We start from the raw sequence: 24,038 nt of genomic DNA on the forward strand, positions 1-24,038 counted from the left end.
AAGGAGCAAATGACAGAAGATCCTCCACCAAGAAACCAACTGGTGAAAAGAAATGAAGAAAGAAGTATGAGTAGAAGCAACTAGCCACAGAAGACAAAGAACTTTAGAAAAATAAGATGTCATGGACTTGTTTAAGGTGGTTGACAATAAGATAGAGGTAAGTAGGACTGGTAAAATCCTGACTTTGAACTGCTCCTAAGGAGAGGTCATTAAAAACATTGCTTCCAGCAGTAGAACACAGAATGTATCAGATGGTTATTTAGAGCGCAAAGAAATGATGCATTTGAACTTTTATTAAAAAAATCCCACATCATCAGGATCTGGTCCACTAACTTTCAATTCCTAATGTTACAGCCATGCTGTCTGAAAAAATAAATAAATAAAAATATCTGTGGGATTTATGCCTTTCCTAAGGGCACAGCTTAGTTGCAGGTTGGAGATAATGAGAAACATGGATGAAAACTCCAAGAAAAGCACAGAAAGGATGTAGTAGGTGTACTGCAGCCAATGGAATAAAAATACCCGAGGAGTGCCCAACTCCTGTCCCATGCAAACAGGTCAAACGTGAATGCAAAAAGGTTGTGTCAGCCTTGAAACAGCCATAAGGTACAGGGTCTGGCTTAGTCTCTTTTTCTCTGAAGTTCTTCTACTCCTTAGAAGTAAATTCTTAGTTTTCAACAGCCCTGCTGAGGAATCTGCCCTGTCCAAACCTATACATCTCTGCACTGGGCTCTACATGGAGCCTGCAAACGAGGCAACAGCACCATGTGGGGATGGGTCTGGTAGGAACTGGAACAAGGTCACAAGTGGAACCAGACCCTCAGGCAGCTAAAGGCAACCATCAAGACAGGAGATCCTCTGCAGTTCAGGGTCCCTGCCTGTTTCTGTCTTGCTCTTTTGATTCCTTCTGAATCCTGCACAGCTCATCACTGCGATTCTTAGATCCAGGGCCAAAGCAATTTGAATGTTCCTAACACGCAAGTTATTGAACACTTCTCCCAATAGCACGCATCCTTCTTAATAGTCCCCTTGACTAACGTAGGCCCTTCCCAATTCACAACCTATAGGACTGCATATTTTAAAAGGATATTCATCCTGTATTAGAAAAGCATGCCATAACTGTAGCCAGATGTCAACTGACCTCTGCAAAAAGCTTTTTCTACCGCTGCCACTTGGTTTACTCTTACATCTGTTGCGTAGCTCAGGAATTAGTAGAATGTAAAATGTTTTATGAATTCCCTCCACTCTCATTCAGCGTTAATATATACAACATGTTTTTCTGAAACCACATGCAGGCACACACATGCACACTTTTTCCCATTTCTTTTAATTTATTTGCATAGCTTAAATCCCAAAGCTAACTTGGAAAATTCATAGAAATTGGAGACAAATTCCATCCACCTATATAAAAGTACAGCTTATTTCTAGTTCTAGAGAAGATCAGCTCCAAAGGGTGAAATCTGACCTTCCTGAAGTTAGTGGCAAAACTTTGAGGGGCTGCGTTAAAAGCAAGTTTGACCCAAAACTACCCCCAGGACTCTTCCCTCATCCCTTTTATTTGTGGTTGAGGCATACTATCCACTTTATATGAACGTGTTAGAATTAGTATTCAGGATGTTAAAGCTCCTTGGACTGTACTTAAGTCTATATATACTGTGATGGCATCACATTGGAATTATTAGCATCATTTTTTTCCCCTTGATGGTTCTTTTTTGCCTGTGACTAAACTTTCCAATTTGTTTTCTCTCTTTCAATCTCAGGAAGTAAGCACAGGTGTCAAATCTACCAAAATAAATCCCAAATTATCTTGGTCTTTTATTTTGTAGAAATGAGAAAGAGAAAAAAGACAAAGTGCAATTACCATCTTATTCCCTACTGTGCAAAGCCCCAATGGCTTCATATTCTGCACAAATAGTAATTTTTTTATATTTATTTTTTTGCTAAAGTAAACTCTGACCTGATTCCAATTTTTTCCTTGGTTAGAAAGGTGGTTGTTTGATGCATTTAAGGACAGAGAAAGCAAGTGCTCAGAGCTGTTTATAGAGCCCGGACTTAACAAGAATTGTTATGAAAATCACCAAATAGGAATTTGCTCTTCTGGGTGCTGCATTTCCATCATTCAGATCTCAAACTGTGCTTGCAGCGTGAGCATAAATCCACAGATAACAGCAGCTTCTGCAAATCCAATGCTTCGAGCTGAACTTGCTACTTTAATGAATGAGAATTCCCTTTGCAGTTACCCCAGCTGAATGCTTCAATGGGCAAATCCAGCTCCCCTCTCCTTGCCAGTGCTCTGCTGGCATAGACTGCATAATGTCACTGCAAATCTGCACAGGGCTGGAAATACATCTGGAGGGAGATCTATGCAAAATTTTGCAGCCATGAACCAATTCTTTTGCCTGATACTGCCTTCTGTTATTCGTTCTTCTCCTGCGGTAGGGAGAAGGAAGCACACATATCAGTGATCTACTCAAAGAGATCACATTCCCCGTCAAATTACCTTAGGAAAGGATTCATTTCCTTCCCACTCACTCAAGCCTCCATGAAAATATCCCACAGCCAACACACCTTTGGGGGCTGAGGTATACTCAGCTCAAAGCTACTGGCATAGAGTCACAGAACAGCTTGGGTTGGAAGGGACCTTAAAGATCATCTAGTTCCAACCCCACTGTCCTTCAGTCCCAGAATCAGAAGAGGAAACAAAAGGGAAGGGGGGTGAAAGGGCCATCATGCTCAACCCCTTACCACAAAATAAGCTGCACTTAGGTCTCCCTGAATAGACCTTTGCTTTAGCCCTAACAGTCTCCTACCTTACAAAATTCATATTGCCCATTCAGTTCACTCCAGACTTTCTTTTTGTCCAACCCTCACTGCAGTGAAGCTCGAAACTTCCAATTGTGTTTCCCACAGCCACAAAATACAATTTATCCCATAGTGTTACTACATTTTATACATCTGAAGACCACTGTCATGTCACCCTCACTCATGTAATGTCACCGTCTGGCCAGGAGGGCCACATCTTTTCTGCAAACACAGTGCCCCAGTTAAGGCACAGCACCCACGCAATGCGACAGGACAAAGAGAGGAAAAGGTTTACTAAACGTGTCTTGCAAGTGACACCACAGTCTATACATCCTAGTATGAAGACTGTTGTTTTTTCCACAACAGTATGACATTAGTGTCTTGTGTTTGGTATGAGATCCATCATACCACACCCTCTAGTTTCCTGCAGAACTGCTCTCTGGCTGGGTTTCTTTCCTCATTCTGAGCTTGCGTTGTTAATTATTGCAAATCAACTTTGCATGTATGCTTTTTTTCACTTAATTTCTCCAGTTTGTGCAAATTATTTTGAATTCTAGTTCTGCCCTCTGATGTGCTCACAGACCCTCCAGAGCTCATTACCATCGTCAAGTGTAATAAGCAAATGCAATGTTCAATTGCTTAACTTCAGAAATCACTGCTAACTTTGAGCCTAAAATATGCAAAAAGCAGTAAAAAGCAGAGAAAAAGAGACCTCTTTTATATCACTGCTAGCATCTGAATTTCTAACAACTTACTTAGAGGAATAATTTCTCAACTTCTGTGTTCTAGCACAACAAAGTGTGTGGGAGCATGATGGGAGGTTCCTTCAGTTTCAGTAAATTCAGGAAAGGGAAGCATTGCTTTCAGTACCAACAGCATTCACACGATCTCAAGCAGCAGTCACCATCAGCATCTGATAAATGCACATTGCTTAACCCTCCCCAGTGCATGAAGGCCTGGAGAGAGAGGTAGGTAGAGTCATATGGAAACTGTAGTTTGCTTTACTTTGTGAGTCAAGATCATTATAAAAGTATAAAAATGAGGTGTTTTTATACTTTTGTAAAAGAATTTAAAAAGTTGCACACTTCAGTGCTTGTTTCCACTTCTCCCTCTGTCTCAGGGCTGCCACTGCTGCCTGTTCAGTGCCTGGCTCTAGAGGCACAGCACTCACACATCAGCCCTGGCCTCACCTCCTCAGCTCCATTCCTCCAACCTGTAAGCAAAGCTCTGTGCTACACTCTGATTCAAGCAGAGACTATAATGGACTGTACTTCTTCCCGGAGCCAAGGTTTACAACCCTATAGCCTTCCAAACCCATCTCATGTGACTCCAAATACTTTTTTGACCATTTTTGATTTGACCATCAAGTTTTAGCTTTAACAATGTCCAGAGTTTCATGGGGTTTATAAACAAATACAAGGTTTTGCAGGTCCACTTCTGAAACTATCTCACACTTGTGTGTGTGTGTGTGTGTGTGAAAGGGCAGCAACAAATATGTTTAGAAGCCTCACTTTATGATGAGTCACAACAGGATTTTTATTGCACCGAAGTGAGAGACATAGCTAAAACATCTGAATACTTCAGATTTCTGTGTTCCGTGGCGTAGGAAGAAATTTGCAAACAAATCAGGTACCTTACCAAACAAAGGACAGAGCTGGGTCAGGGCAGGTCAAATAGCTAAACCTCGCTTTTCAAGCCAAACTGATCTGAATTCAAACCAGTGATGTCCAATTCTGTAATTTACAGCTTAGTAGTATCTCCCACTGGAATGTCAAAACAGCAAGTCAATGCATAGTCCAGTGTTTTCACATTTCCCTAATGGAGCTATTCACATGCTGAACAAAGCCTGAAAGGAAGCAGGGTAGGGGAAAAAAAGTATGAATCTCACTAAATATTCAGTATTTAAAATGCAGGTCAGAGAACACAATTGAGTTTAATTAGAAAAATAAAATGGGATCCTGCATGTTAATGCACTTGCTCACTGCTTGGGTTCATTTCAAAGTGTTTCTATTTGATTGTCCTTGGAGACATTTGTGTTTGTATGTAACAAAGAAGATAAAAAATGACAGGAAATGTTTGTTCTGGGTGTATCTGTGTAAATCTGCTTGCAGCAAAGATATTATTGCAGCCCTCCATTACAGCACTGAGTTCATGAAACAGGAATGGTTGGACACCCAGTGCTGCACGAACCCTCTTTCCTGGAAAGCCCTTACCAACTTGCATCTACAGCAAAATTAAGTTTCCAGTGCACTGGCTTTTGGCTTCCACAACTTCAGAAAACAGTGTGAGAATTACAGCAGTAATACAGACCTGTGCCACCACATGCCTGGAAATAAACTTTCCTTTGAAGAAATAAAAATTAAAAAGAAAACACCACAAAACCAAAACTGAAAAAAGGGCTTTTCAGTTCTTGCGGGCCAATTCCCAGCTGTAGTATATAGCAAGCCTGCTGAAATGCACACAAGCAGTCATGGCAGGCTTAAAAAATAAAACTACATGCTTTTTATCATTACAATAATATCATTTCTGGAAATCATTCCATGAAATACTGGAAGGAGAAAGTCCTACAAATGTGAGGCATATCAACATAAAGCTGATCAGCTACTCCTGTTAATGTTACCTGAGTATGACTATAGAGAAACAAATTGAATATCATTCCTATAAATAATTTTTCCCAACCCTCTACTGCTCTTCACTATCATCTTTACAAAAGTTATCTTATTTACAAAAGTTATCATAAGACATAAGCCAGCAATTCTTACAGCTTGATTTAATACAATTTCTGTAATCAATAAATAAGGATCTGTTATGCTTCTATTTCCTTCAATTTCTGACTTCTTTGGAAAAAGACAGGGAGCAGAAATCACAGCTGCATTAAACACTATGAAATGAGTCAAGAAATAGTTTCAGCTATTTCAAGCCAGAACTGACCTGAAGGGAAAATATGAGAGGCTGGTTCTTAGTATCTGTATGAAAGATTGCTCTCTTTCCTTGACTGCAGACACATTATAAAAAAATACACATATGGGTACAAGGAAAAGAAATGAAATAATGACTTGAAGCAAACAATATCTGTCTAGGTTTGCAGCTGATCTGGAAAATAGACCAACAGGAATGGTCTGAAAAATCTGTTTTCAGAGTACTCCTGTTTTCCTGTTGCCTGTCTAGTTCAAAAGTTTCAATGCTAAACTAATGCATTGCTTCTCAAATTTTCCACATGGAGATCTCCGTGTCCACACCAAGACCTTTCCTGGTTGTCTTCTGTCTTCCTATTTGCACAGTGCAGGAAGGGATGGAGAGTTGGAATCGCAGTGCTGATGCACGCAAGGAATTGATTGGAATCAAAACAGATTATGAACAGGAGATTGACCATGGAGATACTTATTATTTCAGCTCAGTGAAATGCAAATATACCAAGAGGCAGCAAACATACACACACGGACAATAAGCTCATTAGCAGCAAATGTAAGATGTAAATCAGATTTCAGAAGAAACCTTCAAATCCATTTTAAGGAATTACCCACAGATCATAGAATATCCTGAGCTGGAAGGGACTCACAAGGATCATTGAGTCCAACTCCTGGCTCCACACAACACCACACAAAATCAGACCCTATGCCTCAGAGCGCTGTCCAAACACTTCTTGAACACCAGCAGGCTCAGTGCTGTGACCCTGGGAAGCATGTCCCAGTGCCTGATCACCCTCTGGGTGCAGAACCTTTTCCTAACCCCCAGCCTGACCCTCCCCTGTCCCAGCTCCATGCCATTCCCTCGGGTCCTGTCACTGTCCCCAGAGAGCAGAGCTCAGCGCCTGCCCCTCCGCTCCCCTCGTGAGGGAGCTGCAGGCCACCATGAGGCCTCCCCTCAGCCTGTTCTTCTCCTTTAGATATAGACATAAAAATTAAATACACATATCAGAGAAACATATTGGGGTGAACATCAAGAAGAACACGATCTTCACTTCTACATGACTGCCTCAACCTCAAAAGCAAACGTGAGGCTGGGATATGGACAAGGGATTGTCCTGTTTTGTGTAACAGCCACTTGTATCATGGTCAGCATACGGTCCATGGAAGTCTTAGCTTGTGTTGCTTCATCCTGGAAAAAGCTTGCTTACTGAAATAACTGAAGCCCCACTTCAATGCATTTGGTCAGCAGTGGTGGTTGGCTCATTCCCCTAGGTGTGACCCAACACCTTGGGAGGGTCCATTGCTTGCTGGTGTCCTACCCATGATGAGTACATTGTGGAAACAGCCACAGAGACCTTTCTGAGTTTTAATTTAGAGGACGACTCATCCTAGACAAGATCAGATGCAGCTAAAGGCTTTCCATGAAGGCCATTCCCTTCCCACACAGACTGCGCACACTTGAGATGCCTCAGAAAGGGCTCAACCAAGGCTTAAAACTCTGCTTCCCATCTTCTTCCCCTCATTCTCTCCTGTGGTCACCAATAAATCCCATGACATTGGAGGAATCAGCTCAGACACCACAAGGGAAATCCCAAATGGATTTGCCTAGCTGCTTCCCAGGATAGACTCACAGAGCTGAGGCTCTCTCCAGGCACCCTCATCAGCTCACTCTTCAGATAAGCAAAATAAAACCTGAGAGAGATGTTAACCACCTCATTTGAGTCAAGACTTATCAAAGGGTACTGGCCTAAGCAAAATCAGAATCTGCTTCTACATCCCTCCCCTCCTCATTTATGACTGAGGATTTTATTTGGCTTGCAGATGCCTGCATTCTTGTACTCTCTCTGTATAAGAGAAGTTCCCCTGCCTGCCCATACTGATGTACAGCTGTGGTTCAGGACAGATTTCACTCACCAGCAGCACAGCAGGAATCTGATGACTGCATTTTTCCTTCCCAAATGGAAGACAAAAGCTACCAAGTGTTTCTGCTGCTTTGAACCTTGCAGACAAACCGAGAAAAAAAAATCTCATTACTTGGGACATATTTTACCTCCTGCAAAGGGTGAAACAGGTCAAGTGCAGAGACAGTTAAGAAAAAGGCACGAAAAATAAATAAATATAAATAAATAAATAAATAAATAAATAAATAAATAAATCTACCCCACCCCTGTAAACTCGCTCAAGCCTAAAGGCCTAAAGCATTACCCAGCATTTCCAGAGATCTCCCACTATGGGGAGCTACAGACCACAGCGCCTTCAACTCACTCAGACTGGAAGAAAACAAGGAGGCTTTAAGACTTTAATACAGCAGGTAAGAGCTGGATGTTAGGATTTCCTCCTGGAGAATGTATAACAAATGCTGTGGTGAACAGGTAGTCAAAAGATATGCAAACCCACATACCAGAGCCAAACGGGTCCCCTGAGCAAGCTGCTGGCACGTCCAGTATTGCATATCCTGAAGACAGCCTCAGGTAGCTGATGCCCTGGAGGAATGCCAGCTCTTTCCTTCTTCATAAATGCTGCTGGCTCTTTGTGTGCTGCTCCTGATAGCGGAATTCCCTTCCCGACCCCCAGCAGGCGATCGGTTTAGGCATGTGCCCTGAATGGCAGCCTGCTATTCCAGCCAAAACAGGCTTTTTAAAATCGTTCACATTGACACCAGGTCGTGAGCAATCGCTAAGCAAAAATTAGCTTGTTTTTAAGCTACTGCCTTAGTAGAAAAGCTCGTAGCTATAAACAGATGACCCTTTTACACCCGGTAGAGAGCAATGAGAAAGAATAAATAACTGCCAGAGGTACACTTGAATGAAGTGAGACGAAGTAGCACACGGATTTCAGCATGAGATGAATGCATAACAGACAGCTGAACGCAGACACGGCATTTAGGGGTCCCAACAAAAAGCCTTTACAGAAACGAGGGATGGTGAGCACAGAAAGCCACAGCGGAGTGGCAGCAAGTCAGCCATAAGCAGAAGAGAAGACGTTGCTCCTTACGATACCTCCAGGGCTGACAGGCATTTGAAGATTTAGCTGGAATATCCACTCACCTACAAGACTCTAGGGTGCACGATGACACTGACCTCTCAAAAGGTCAAATTCTTAATAAGCAGCAGAGTGAAGAAAGCACAAGAAGCAGCCTGTTTCTCAAATTCCAGGCAGGCCAAATTCATCCCTGTCAGCAGCAGAGCTGTGTCTGCTGGTGCCAACCTCAGCCCTGCCTGGAGTCGGTGTTGGCTGAATTGGATCCAACAGTTCCAAGAAGGTTTTGTTGGTTCTTACCCTCTACCCCCAAACTGCTATTATTTTTCCACCTTTTGGTCTAATAATAACAAAATAAAGACACAGTGCAAAGAACAAATGCCAAATAAATGAAAGTTGTTCCATCTGATATGGATGCTGATGGAGATGATATGTATGGAGACCTCACCTTCTGGCAGGAAAGGCTGTTTCAGTTGGTTTGTTTAAATTCAGAATACAGGCCACAGGTATACAAAAAGCATTCACAGATACAGTTACAAAGGCATTATGATCCCCATAGCTTACCAGCTTGAACAGGTAAGTACTTTTCTGCAGAAGGTTATACAAGCATAAAATCCTTTTTTCCAGTATGTTCACTGTGCCTGCTGTATTTTCACAGTCGGTGTATATTTGTTGAAAATATGAGACCCTATGATTCAGCAGAAGCACTAATGCTATGCAACACACAGGAGGCTGAATTTATATCAGTTCCTCCGTTCCATCTGCTATACTGCCTCTCATGTCTATCGCCTACTCCTACTTCAAAACTTCTCCTCTCCCTCTCTTTGCAGCTGATTTAGGTAGATTAGCTGGTGGCATCAACTTTCTGTCATTTTAGGTGGTTCAGTTTATACAAGTCACAGAAACATGACCTAACAATAAAGCTACATTGAAGTGTTTGCTCATTACTTCAGAGAGATTAAGCATCTTGAAGCAAAGAGGCTTTTTCTAAACACCTGCAGAGCTTGGTGGACCACAGCACTGAAGCACCAAAACACTAGCTCTAAGCTTCTCTCAACCACTGTGGGAATGGCTCAGAGCTTTATTGAGTACATATAGCCTAAAATAGGATAACTGCATTCCTGGCAATAGCTGAAGAGCTCTTAAGTAAACAGTTTCAGGGGAAAGTTGATGAAAGGAGACAACAAACGCACATTTCAAATCTCTGGACACTGCTGTCCATGTTTATGATAAGCTGCAGCAATTTCTTTTTTGCTCTCCTCCCATCACTTCTACAGCCTCGTGTTCAGTTTCCTTGGCTACATTAACATCACAGAAGATGCAGTAGGTACTTATCTGTAGGATGGCCCCAAAGTCAGGAAATATTAGCATAAAAGCATGCACAAACGTCTTAGTAATTTCAGTAGAACTGAAATCATGCTGACATGAGGCCTCAGTTTACATCTTGGTCTGGTTCTAACTAGTGCAAGTAGTTTTTCTTCCATAATTGTATACAGGCACATAGACAGCTGTTGAAGTGGATGTGGATAGGAAATATGTGAACTGTAAAACTCTTTAAGAAAAAAAATGGTTGGTTAATAGTCATTTATCTTTGAACAGCAATAGGTATTTTAGCCTAGGTTTTAGATAAAAATTAGAGTATGAAGATATTAGAGATTTATTACCTTTTGTTGTTAATGAGTTAAACTTTCTGTGTCCTATACATTAAAACAAAAAAACAAACAAACAAACAAAACATTACATGTTCATATAAAATGTACATGGCCAGAGTGGATGGCAAATACAGTGGCAACTCACAGACAAGTCTGAACTCACAGAGTCCAGACACCAGAGTGGCACTGTGAATCTTCTAGATTTCCCTGTAGAAGTCCCTGTAGGAGCTGCCTTCCTGGAGATTCTGAGTTTTACTCTAATATAAATGTAGCATTCACAGTGCGTATCAAGCTTCTGTATTTTCATCTGCAAAAGGAAACAAACTGTGGAATTGGCAGAACATAATCTTCTTATGCCTTTAGGAGAATACACTCAGATGCAACAAAACAATCCATGGTTGCTGTAACAGCAAAATCCCCAATGGAATACAAAGGGAGGGTGGGCAGATGGGGGGAGTAATTCAGGATGGGACTCAATGCCAAATCTGTCAGATATGTTACTATACTGCGTGTGAAGTATTAAATGTTTGCAGCAAGCTCCACACAATAAATCCAAAGACATATGAGTGCATTTAAACATCCTGAGTCTTCTGAAGGCTGTAAACAGGAAAAATCAGCTTAAAGCCAGAAAAGATATGGTAACAGAAGAACACAGTGCAGAGGATGTTACACAAGGTCAGCAAGGCTTGAAGGCTTGGAGAAGCCCAGCCTAGAAGCAGAATGGAAGAATGGTACCCTCCCAGAGCCCAGATGCAAAGGGAAGAAAAGGTATACATTTTCAACACATATTTAATGCAAGTCCTAAAGTAGAATTCCTTTGGGAAAAGACTGAAACAAGAAGCCTAAAAGGACAGAGAAAGAAGGAAACATCATCCCATCTACAGAAGGCCAAGTCTCACCCCAAGTGACTTCATGGTCCTGCAGCTACCTCAGGTAACAGAGAAGACAGACAGCTCTTTGGCAAACCAGCAAGGTCAGCTGCTTTGCACCAAGACACAGGCACTGAAAAGGAAGGATGTTTGTTCAATACTCTCTACAAGTACATTTTGTTATGATTTTCTTTTGTAACTATTCATAGGACAGTACAATCATAACGTGATTATCTTTATCTAACCTGATCTTGTGAAAGATGTCCCTGCCCATGTCAGGGGGACTAGACTAGGTAATCTTGGGAGGTTCCTTCCAACCCAAACCATTCTGATTCTATGAAGAATCTCATATGGCCAATATAATTCTTACCATTTATTTTCATCTGATAAAAAAGCTACCTCCCAGTGACTTGACAGTCACAGGGCACCTTTGGGAGACATAAATGAACTAGTTCTTTAAAGCTGGAGATAAGCTTTGTACCTTCCTGCAAACAGCTGTTTTAGGGACTGGTGAGACAACAAACTTCTTCAGGTCTCCTCAGCGAGTGACAAACCATGGCCTAAAGGCAAAGAGCAGGAGTCTGAAATCAGCTACTGACCCTGAAAACACTGTCTCATTCCATCATTCAGAAATTAATATGTTTAAACTAAATGTCCTGGGAAGAAAAAGTCATTTGAAGGACAGATTTAAAAGCTTGTTTTTTTTTTTCAGTACTTTGGGCTGTTTTTTAAATTACTTGCTGGGCATCTCATAAAAATACCCACAGAGATAGTGCACTACTGAGCCTAAAGTTGGTGTGTGCTTCAGAGACCTAAGTCAAGAGCCTCTACTAGTATTTTAATGACAAGTACATTGCCCTGAGGCAAGACAAACATTTCTTTGCCAAGTGCAACCAACCTCCACATTCTGACTGCAAAATTTCATTTTTTTTAGCATTTCATGGTCTTCAAACACAAGCGTTTGTGATTATTGTATTATCTACATCAACACGTTAGTATATAAATTAAAATTAATTAGTTAAGCTCAGGATCTTGCCTAGCAGCATTTCCTGTTCAGTGATTCACATCAGCATGGGCTGATCCTTATTGGAATGCCTGAAATCTTTAATTGTGTTGCACGTGAACACATCAGGATCTTATGTTCATGGCAGTGATTTAACGTCCACTCCCCTTTAATGAAGTAAGTCTTTGAAGTGATCCACGGAGAAAAAGATAACAGTCCTAATACTTTGGCCAATACGGCTTAAGGGAGTCCCTTTACTGATCAGCATAAGCCCCGATACTTCTGCAACAACTCTCATAGCAAATAAATGCCAGCAACAGTTGGGCTTGTTTGGAAATGAGTTCTGCCCTCCGTCTGGCAACAAACAGCTAAGGGACCAGTTTTTTCTTGAAATAGTGAGCTAGCTTCTTATCAACAGATTTTGGTACCACTTACCAGCAACACCTGGAGCAACTCCACTAACATCAATAACATAACATCAGGGTAAAATCAGGCTAAGTGAAAATATAGACTCAGGACCAGAGATTAAAAGTTTTGTGTCTATTTCTAGGAGATCCAAGCTTGGCCTGGTTGATCTAACTCTCATGTGTATTCATAAAAAGCAAGTAGGTACAATGCAGGAGATGAACAACGTGAACTTGAAAGAGAATGCACACTGAAATATTTTTGGCTGCTTCTAATCTCGTCATCTCTTATTTACTCAGTGAATGCAAATTGCTTTAATATTATTTTTCCCTCAATACCAATAAACTTGAAAATGCCTTTACTCACTTAAGCACTTCCTTCTTTTCTGCCAGGTTTATAACATTCTTTAGAAGAATACAAATGATCTGCAAGCCGTACCATATACCACCATGAAAGAGCACAACTTTACTGTTCTTGCATTCCAATCTAAATGAACCCAAATCTGCTGCACTCTGTAAACTAAGAGGGGCCATTTAATCAGTAACGAATATGGCCACAGGCTCCTAAACTGGAGCAACACTATTTCTGGCTAGTTTTCTAGCACAAGCAGGTAAACTCCAGTCTCTCTAAAGCCAATTGTTTAGATGCAATGTAGATGCAATATGTGTCTACCCAAAAAAAAAAAGGAAAAAAAAAAAAAAGGAAGAAGGGTCAGATAGTCAGTTGGTGAAAATATCCAACTGGAAACCTGGAAACTCCATCCATAAAGCAAAGTTTTCTTGAACATTATCAATAGCAGGAACAAGGTAATTCTTCCATCAGAATGCAAGAAATTCTTCTTCAATAGCAGGAACATGGTAATTCGGCACCTTAACTCTCCTGATCCATTCCAGTTTGCCATCTCGTTGTAAGAGCACTAATCTGGTGTGCAGGGGATCCAAGTTCAGTTTGGTAGGTACAATAACAAATTCCCTGATGAGAAACTTGGACCAATTTCAAAATCATCACTGATTTTGAGTGCCTATATTGAAGCACTATGTGTCTGAATTTTAGATACTTTTTTTAGAAGCTCAGGAGATGGCAAGGACTTCAAAAACAAACTGAAAACTGAAAGGCCAAAACCAAACAAACAAACCCACCCCATGTCAATTTAGGGGCATGGAAAACTTGTGACTTTTCATCTCCTTGTTTTAATTCCAGGGGGAGTTCTTCCAAGAAGTAATCCATGAAAATTTTATTCTACATTTCACAGATGCTGGGAAAACAAAAGTTATCTTTGCTCATCCTTTCCATGACACTCACAACTCTGTCAACAGAATAGTCCCAGTTGGGTCAATTGTTCCTTATGTGGAAGCCATTCTCCCTCTCGATCATCCTTACTGCCCTTCTCATGTACCTGTGCCAGGCATCCCTTTGTGCAGGGCATTTATGAGCAAGCAGAGTAGGACAGATCTCAGCACAGACCCATCCATAACTTCACTGGCAACTTCTCTTCATTCACTCCAAGACTTTGTTTCTTATCTTGTTAATTACTGACATAAACACACCTGGACCTGTCCTCCTCTATCACTGCTGCTTTGTCACCTAAAAATTCTTTGTGGAGGGCAGCATCAAAAATCTATCAAAATCCAATTAGACTGTATCAACCAAACCACATTTCCCAGGTTATTTGTGATCCCTTCAGTGATTTACAAACCATGAGGTTTACAGAAACCTTTACAGATGCCATATGGACTCTTCCCCAGTAGATTTTATTTGTCCAAGCATCCGCTCATTCCATACTTTATGAGATAGTCCCTGCAGGCTGATGCAGGTGTTGCAAGCCTGTAGCTCCCCATATTCCTTTGGAATCTTTTTACAATTGACATTGTTGTCTTCAGATACTGAGGAAGTTTTAAGTGGCATTAAGTATTACTGTAAGCAACACAGCTACTTTATTATAAAATTTCCTACAGCTCAAAGGTGAACACCGTCATGATTGCGGAATCTATTGTATCATACCTTCTTCCTTAGTACTTCATTGTTGGACATCTTTCCTGAATTTACCCCAGAAAACACTACGACACCTGTTTCTCACCTGTTTCTTCTATAATGAATAGCGGTAAAAATAATTCAATTGGCTTCCCTGCAGTTGGGTGCCTATCATCTCCAACAGCTTCTTTTTATACAGAGGTTGTCAGCTGACCCTACAGACTCTCAGGCTGGCTTTTGCTGTTTTGAATCCTTTAGCTAATTGTTCCTTCTTTCTTTCTTTCTTTTTCTTTCTTTCTTTCTTTCTTTTGCTTTGTGTATCTCTTCTGCAAGATATTAGGATTTATTCCATTTTTATTCTTTGGATACTATTTCATCTTTTCAAAGACTGCTTTCCTGTCTTTACATAACCTAAGTTACTTTGCTGTTCAGCCATACCTGCTGCTTTTGACCATTTTCCAAGCATTTCTTAAGAGGTTTTATAGAGGATTTATATCAGTGATTCCGGTGTGGTAGTGTTCAGCATCCCCATACCTCCTGTAAGGATTTAATTCTCTTAAAAGCCCTTTTTGCCATCCTTTTACCAATTTTCCTCACACACATTGTTAATCTTATAAAAGCTGAGCACAACCGTGACATGCTCAACTGTGGGTTTTATCTATGTAAGGACACTGGATCTAAAATACCTCATAGTCACTGGTACTGAGCAGCACTTAAAAATGCAAAATTTTCAGCCTGACCTGGCATATTACTTAATGCCTAGCAAAGGACTGTATTTTCTTTTGTAGAGTACCTTGATGTGCATGAAAGAATCACTGGTAGTATCTCTACATTTAATCTCTGGACAAATGCTAGACAATACATAAAATAGCTGATGTGGTGGTAACTGGAATCTCCACATTAAAATAGTATTTTCTGCCCCTGTGATCTCAGTACGTGCAGACACTGTCCCAATCCTAGCAGAAGAGCAAATTACAAGGACCAAATATTCTATTTTTCCTATTTAAACATGAAATTTCAATTCACATTGTCTAGAATCCCTGACAACTCGTGCTACATTGCCTGATCTTTATTTTGTGGGGTTAGCCTTTATTACTTTGTTTTGGAATGAGGTCAAACACCACAAATTCATGTCCAGACTTGACCATACCATGAATTAAGCCTTTCCTGGTGGCAGGTGATATCTAAGTACTGTAAATACAGTTCTTCTGTTTTCTCTTATGTCTAAAATAAGCTACTGACAAGTCTTCCTGATGTAAGGAAACAAGTCCCCTATTTACAAATCATTTTAGAGTAAAAACGAGAAAAAAGAGTCTGAAAAAATGCTGGAAAATATAGAGGCAGTTTGGTTTAAAGATGCTATTTGTAAGCATTTTAACTGGAATAGAAATGGAGAAATAAAACAATTTTCCTTGGCAGAGATTTAAACAAAATATGCCTTCTGCCAAAAGTTGTAGTTTAGTTCTGGTCTCATTTGAAAAATAAACATCACAAAGCATTAAAATCCTCCATTTTATATCCCTTAAGCAGCAACAAAGCATCAATGTCAAGCTAAATAAAAAGGAATGAACCTTTTAATAGTTAGAGTTCAATGGCTAGAAATAAGTCTTCAAGCCCCTGAGCTCACAGCCTCAAGCACAAGGACATACCTGCTGTTCCAGATGTGTTTTTCTGATACTCATGGCAAACCAAGTTTTGTTGTTGTTTTCTTATTTTGCGTTTCTTTTTGTTTGTTTGTTTAAATATGCCCAACACCAGACAAAAACCAGGTTTTTATTGTTGCCCAGATGCGGCAGGCTTTGCAAGGTGACCCGCACCATGCACACCAGTCTTCCCCATCCTGCACTGACACTCACTGACCATGGCTCTACATCATTCTTCACCAAAGCCAGGTACCTCCTGATCCTACACTGCTCCCTCTCCCATCTCCTGCTGTAGAACAGAGTCTCTCACTATCTAAATTAAACATAATTATCACAACAGGACCCCAGGTCACATATGCTGTACAACTCTAGACAATATAATTATGGAACACATTTATTTTAAGAATTTTTCCATGCACATATTCACCTTCTGCCTCATTTTTTCCTCAGACGGATTATTAAAAATCTCAATTGGTTGGGTTCAGTGAGTTTATCTTTACCTGCAGGACCCTTGGAGGAGGCTGAATTTTTTATTTAAAATGTATTCCCTCCTCTCTCTTCTGTCTTTCTAAAAGATCTATATGTATAAATTCCTTCCCCCTTCCACATTTTAAACTCCCTTTTCATTATTCTAGCTTCTTAAGTTTGAGCTATTAAAATAAAAAACTCTGCAATATGGTAACAGGAGGGAGAGCAAAGAACAGCAGGTAGCTCAGGTAGCTGAGTTTTTATTGTACTTAGTGATAAAAAGTAAAGCTTTCTAAAAATATAGTAAATGAAATAAAAATTAGAGCACTCAAAACTCTCATTTTAACTGAAAACTGGAAAACTTTGAAAAGTTTATCACTGAAAAATTTTGAAAGAGATTATTTAAAGGCAAAAAGTTTTAAACAGAAAAAATAAATAAGGAAACGAACCCCCAAAATTCAGTTTTTACCTTAGAACTGAAGGGGTATTTCCAGCTGTTTCTGTTCCTGAAGACCTGGGGCTGACTGCTTGCCCAGCTCTACCAGTCCTACTGGAAAAGATGATGAACAATTCTCAGAGGGCTTCAGGACAAATTCCTGTTCTTATGCTCTGCCACAAATCAACAGAGAGCCACAGAAAGAATTCCAGGTTGAATTCCCTGGTTGCAAGTGGGATGAATTATGGCAACCACAAGACAGGCACCAACTACAGCCTGAAAGACAATAAAACAAAATAAAAACCAGAAAACCCAACCACAGTGACAAACAGCCAAGACAGATGAAACCACTTCTTGGAGGTTCTTGGACAAAGAAGCTTGAAAGCACGCAAGGAGGGCTGCTTAGTCATCTGGAATGTAAAACCTGACAGATTATTGTAACAAACGATGCAGTTAGGAAAAAAAAATGTATTTTAGAGGCAAAGTTGGAGAGTGCTTTACCAGAGCAGCATCTCTCCAGGCAGCAGCTGAGCACCACTGGTTGTACTGGTCCATGCAGGTGATTTTATGGACACTGATGCTGTGAGGAAGATGCTGAAGGCCATCACCACAGTCAGCCCAAGTCCCTTCTAGCCCGCAGGTCGCCCTCCTATGTCATCTCCAGCATTTAAGTGCCATAAACCTCCCCACAATATTGAACAAAGTGACAGAGCTTTCCTTCCCATTTTTTCCCCCATGGTTGTAGCTTTCCATTTTATCTTCTTTCACATTCTCTGCACAACCAAACCCAGTATGAGAGGGCTCTGGGACACCCCTCAGTGAAGCCGGAAAAGGAGTGCCCAGGAAGATCAAGTGCATGGACTGGGAGGTTACATACATGAGCATACACAAGCTTTCAGGTTCGCCCTCACAGCTCCACATCGGTGTGTATCACATCACAGGGAGCCCCTACGGATCATCTGTATAGTTTTACCACCACGGTATTGCTTACTCTTTGAAAAAGCTATTTGCATTGAAATTCTAACGTATCAATTTATTAAATATGTTCTGAAGCTGCAGAGTATGTGCTTATGTGATCCACTTGAAGTTACAGCTTTGGTTTATAGAAGTAATTTCCATTGCAGAGTTGTTTACCTTAGAACTCTTATTTTCTTATGAAGTGAGAAAATTGACTTCATATAACTGCACATTTCAAATTCATTTTCTAGCTATACTCCAATGCATCTGGGCTTTCCACTATCAAGTCTCCATTCTCTCTATTCACAAACCTTCTACTGATTTCCGATACGAATTTAAGCATCTGGTTAAGAATAAATTACTTTTTAAAAATCATTGATCTTAAATGCACTGATTTTTGGTGATCATCTTGCATGAATATCAGTGGGGGCTGGCTTTTGTGGTTGTTGTTTTTATTTGTTTGTTTGTTTTGTTTTTAACCTCAGTGTGATTCAAAATTAATCCACTTCAAAGGGAATCCATATCACCTAACTCTTAGCATTGTTCTCTCCTGACACACACTGGAGAAAATGGTTTTGACATTCTGGAGGCATTAACATCTGGACAGAATTAATGTACTAGATAAAGTAGAAAACTTGATAATAAAGAAGAGATATCCACCCTACCTAGCTAGCCCTAGTAAGTGGTCCTTAAATCTGAGAAACCACATCAGGCTAATACTGTCCTACACTGTCCTACAGCAGAGTCTTTATCTCAGGACCATGAGGCCTTCATCAATACTGCCTCCATCCCATCATCATTGAAGGCTCTGAGATTATCTAGAAATGTCTCTTAAAAAGCTGCTGGAAATTGTGGTTCTCCTGGAGTGACACAGAAATCTGTCGTTATACAGTCTTTTCTAATAGAAGAACAAGGAGGCATGAAACAATACCACCAAAGTGCAGGTTCGAAGTAAAATGAGACATTTCTTTCGGCAACAAGCGGTCACCTTAAGGAACGTCTTCCCTTCTATAATACTTCTTCTAATACGAAGTTTACTGCTCTCTTGCTTGTCCCCATTATTCACTGAGCATCTGCTGTCGGGTGGTAGTAGTAACTGGGTGCTAGAATCAATGGTCTAGTGTAATTCAAGCCACGTAGACATATCCAAGCAGCAAAATTATCCAACTACCTGAGACACAAGAGCAGGCAGGATACAAAGAGCCATTTCGCTGGTAGAATAGAAAGAAACCCCAAGCCCGTTCAGATTTCTCATGTTTTTTTTTTTTTCATACTATTTCTTGCTGTGGGGCTCTCCGCAAGCATCTTTAGCATTGATGCTCCCAGGCCAATTCATTGCAGCCCTGAGGCATGTGCCAGGAGATCTTATCGCAGTTTGTCCAGAAACTGGAATTCTGTAACTATTAAATAGTGGTTTGTAACAAGATCCCCTAAAAAGGCAAAAGTATGTTCTAGTAGTTTACAAAGCACTGAAACAGCATTGGGAACGACTCAGGCAGCTGCACATCACGGAATTGGTTCTTAACACCAGCACAAGGTTGCACTTTCTCTACAGTAAACTTTGCACTGTTTACACTGAGGTGCTTATGATTCCGGGGGAACTCGATTTCCTAATGGCAGAGGACTGGGAATGAAGTAGTGGAATCTCTGAGATTTCTTCACTTTCACATTTTTCCTTTCCAAGCTGTGGAACAGGGGAAAACAAATCAAAGGGTGGGTGGAAGAAGGACATAATAGAGTCAGCTTGACCAGCCAAACCCTGCTGACAGAGCCAAGTATCATCTAGCATCAGTTATTGGCCAAAAATCCCCACTCTGACTTGAATGTGTTCTGTAATTGAAATGCACATAGTTCCAGGCACAGCAGCTAGGCAAAAATGCTGAAACCAGCCTAAGTGTGGTAGAGGTAGGGCTGTGGAGACAGCGCCCTGAGCACAGCACCTCGAGTATGGATGGCTTTGGATGAACAGGCTGTAAAGTAATGATGAGAGGGTGTGTGAAACTTAATATAACACCACTTAAGGCAAGGCTATCCAGAAAGAAATTTTACTTCATAGAAAGCAGCTCCATGTTCCAGAGGTTTGTTGCTGTTGTTTTTCTCTGATGCACACACAAGGAGAACACCTAAAAAAGATCAGTATGTCTCAAACTTCTGCTGGGGGGAACTCTGCCCACAGGAGGTTTTCAAAAACAGACTGAGAAGCCTAGCAAGGCACAAGCATCCTTTGGAAAAAGAGCATAAAACCTATCAGCCCCCCGCACTACCAACGTGTTTACATGTAGGCCGCTAACAGCACTTACAGGATTTATGCATGTTTCCCTCAGATAAACAGTCAAGACAAAACTGGTGTCTTACAAACCCAGGAAGCTAGGAATTAAAATGCAATGCCTCTTGAAAAATGCTTAATCCATCTAAACTGAATGCCTTTCTGAAGTGCTAACACAAAAAGTGCGTGTCATTCATGCCCACGCCACATCTGTCTGACCCCCTCACAGACACCTCACAGTGCCTTTGAACTGAGGCATGCTGAGCGTGAGACAGCTGGCTTCTCGCGGTGATTTAACCAACGAGATGGCTGAAAAAAAACATATCCCCAAACATCCTTTTCTCTTGTTATACAGAAATATATTCTTTATTTTTAGAAAGGAGATGTGATGGCACTGTACAAATTAGCAGAGCCCTGTCAGGGCTCACAGATGCAAGAAATTCTTTCAAAACAAGAACATCCACATAGAAAGGGTTGTGCCATGACAGATATGGGTCTGTGAACTACTACGACTGCAGAGGTTTATACTCATGAATGAACATTGGCTTTTAGGGCAGAATATGAGCAGTGAGGCCTGCAGATAGCCGCTGGTGAGTGCAGCTCCAGCCCTTCCAGCCCCTGAAGGCCCAGCCTGCCCCCTCAGCCTTAATGAAGCTTATTCCCTCTGCAGCATCCACACAGAGCATGAACCAACCACCTTATAACAACGAAAAAGGGACGAATTGGAAGCAAGATAGACCTAATTTTCAAATTCCCTCTGAACTTGGCTCATTAATTCATGATATTCCTGATTATTGAACATCAATCAAGATACTTTCCTTGACGAGTATCTTTTCTGGAAGGGATGAGCTACGATTTGAAACACAAGTCATCACTTATTGTGGGGCTTGTGAAGTACCACTTTTTGGAAGTCCATCAGACTACTTGCCCAGTGTTTAGGACCTCTTCCACCCAGGTATCTCTAATGGAAGTCAGGAAAAAAAAAAAGCTTTTGGGGTCACAATGGTTTTTCAAATACTGGAAGTTTTTGTTGATTCTAGACCACTTAACCAAGCTATAATTTGTGGCTTTAATTCCTCATGATTCACCAACGTTGAGGTAACCCACAAGAAATATAATTTTTGAAGAATTCCTTCCAAATATGTGAGTGGGAAATCCCTGTTTGTTGCACACGGGCTTTTCAACTCTTTGACTCTGTTTTAGACCAGTGTAAAAATCAGCAAGCAGCTGCCACGCAGAGCACATGGGATTCACACTGAAAAGGTGCAGACACAGAGGTTTGTGGAAGCGGAGTTGTGCTGACACCAAAGGGGTCAATGAACTTTTCCATATTGTAAGCTTTTACCCACCATTTTGCAAGCCTTATTAAAGCAAGACACTGTAACACACACACACACACACAAAAAAAAAAAAAAAAGGAACCAAGCAATTTTTACTTTAATTTATACACCCTATTCCAAAGAACAGAAACAGACATAACAGCACAACCAAGACACATTATCAGGGGCGGTAAGGTAATGTGAAGTGCATTTGCATTTTTGGATTTTAAGACTAGAAATAGACACAGGTTCTAAAATCACAAAGAAATTCTACTTCTATCCTTAAGTGATTCACACTGGGATTCATACACCAGTCCCTAGCAAGTATGTTACATGGCAAGTATGTAACACAAGAAACGAGTATCTGGGGTCATCACTTCCAAAAAATAATAATAATAATCAAAAAAACACAGTATGAAAAGTATCCTAGCTAAAAAATGGAAATAGTAAGGTGAAATGAAAGACAGTAAATCAGTCTCAGAAAACCCTTGTCTGTATTTTGAGACTTGAAGAAAACTTTGCTAAAGAGAACTAAATTGTGTTTATTCATATTAAAAGTAGAACTGCACTTTTCATAAACAATATTAGAGAAAACTGTAGGGGAATAATTAAACAACAGCTGCTGATTATCAAAACCAGTAATTACCAATAACACATTTTAACAGAAAAACCATGATGTCTCCCAATAACAGCTAGAATCAAAACTTTTGCAGCAGTCATTTATTGTACTGCTGATTCCTGGATGGCCATCTGGGAGCTACGTGTCACAGACCATACCCAGGGTCAGCAGACATGCTGTGCTGGATGGTAAGAATTCAGTAGTACATACACTGGCCTCAGCAGCAAATGGTCTTGGGTATATTTTGTTAGTACAGATACTGCCTACTTCTCTGCTGCATTTTATTTGGAGTTTCTTGAGTTCTTACTTAGGCAGGAATGCAGTACAATACAACATTCAAAGTAGCTCCATCCACAGAAAGTGTTGACTGAAGTATTACCATGAGACAGGAATGAACTCGTACTGTAAAGCCTGTATTAAGGGATCGCAAGCAGATTATGCATGCAAACATTTAATTATGTCATTGAGACCAGCTCTCGCAGCAAGGCATGTCATCAGCTGTGGTTTTAAATGAATGTCAGGATATGTTTGTCAATTAATATTCTAAGGAAGGCTGCCAGTGATCACAGCACAGTTGAGATCTGGCAGATTACCTGGAGGTTGAAATAAGTAATCATCATAGTTTGATTGTAGAGGTCATGCTACATCCTTCCTGGGTATCACACACATAAACCTCTGACCACTTTCAAATACCTTATGGCTCCCACTTCCACAGGAGTTTTTATGCTATTATTTACAGTGCCTACACTTTACAATTGTCAAAAGATTACAAATGCCTCTTCTGACACCATCATATCACCAAAACTCAATGTCTGATGAAGCATGGTGAAGATAAATATTACCAAGGGAAAATCCTCGATTCAAATCAGGCATTTTCCTTGTGTCTTTCTAGATGTACTAGAAAGCTTGGTAAATATGACCAATTAAATGGGTCCAGTGAATGGGTTGATCTGTGGCAAAAAGTGCCTGTATTAAAAAGTTTCTCTCTTCTTCCCTTGTTAGCTGAAATGGTTGCCAGATGAATAGGAAATCTCTAAAATCCTAAACTTGACTGTAAATTCCCACCACATTTTACGTTCTCAAAGGGCAAGAATGGAGAGTCTGATTAGAGCCAGTACTGCTGTGTCTGAGAGATGAAGCTCTCCTTTGTGGTTTCAGTTCTTAATGCCAGTTCATCGCCACTCCAGCTACTGCAGTGTGACCCAACCAAATCTCTCTGGAACAACAGACCCAGGTGCTGTTAAGTGATTCTTTAGCACTTGCTAATCCAAGATAAATTAATCTTAACCAGTAGGATAGAAACCAGAGCACTGTTAGCATTAGCAAACAATCTCCTTTTTAATGTTGATTGAAAGAAATAGCTGTGCTAAATCCATCAGATACCACACATCAATGCGTTGACCAAATATTTAAATAATCCTATGATTAGTCTCAAATCCAGTCTTTTTGGAAATGTCAAGGGGCAGCACTCAGCAATTACAGATTTGCCCATGGAACTGCTGGACTCCAGAATATTATCTAAAGATGAGAAAAGTTGTGCCCAGCTAACAGGAACTTTATGTTTTGATATTTCTATATACATGGAGAATATTCCAATTCAGTCTGAGCAACTTGCTCAGACTGAATAGTTTTATTGAACCCATAGTGAAGATGGCTCATATCTAATGGTGATAATGATCAAGAGATTTGAAGGGAAAGGGAGAAATAAACCTAAGAAATTATTAAAATGACATGCAGTTT

The 24,038-nt window shown here is 40.5% G+C and overlaps 1 protein-coding gene across 4 annotated transcripts in view; it reads right to left on the reverse strand.

Moving 5' to 3' along the window:
* The window catches only part of ME3 (malic enzyme 3), a 123,688-nt gene that overhangs the window by 79,095 nt on the left and 20,555 nt on the right, over positions 1-24,038 (reverse strand). The window contains exons 1-2 of one of the 4 annotated variants that reach the window (XM_068665951.1): positions 8,113-8,240; positions 7,626-7,710 (exon numbers count right to left, since the gene is read on the reverse strand). The exons of 2 other annotated variants lie outside the window; for them this stretch is intronic. In XM_068665951.1, the coding sequence (XP_068522052.1) occupies positions 7,626-7,710; positions 8,113-8,225 (198 nt within the window). In that variant the 5' untranslated portion in view covers positions 8,226-8,240. Of the gene's footprint in view, positions 1-7,625; positions 7,711-8,112; positions 8,241-11,241; positions 11,272-24,038 lie in introns of those variants that run through there. One more of the 4 variants, XM_068666121.1, reaches the window with a different exon arrangement.

The sequence above is a fragment of the Anas acuta genome, chromosome 1 (genome assembly GCF_963932015.1).
Source record: "Anas acuta chromosome 1, bAnaAcu1.1, whole genome shotgun sequence".
In the NCBI taxonomy this organism is placed as follows: Eukaryota; Metazoa; Chordata; class Aves; order Anseriformes; family Anatidae; genus Anas; species Anas acuta.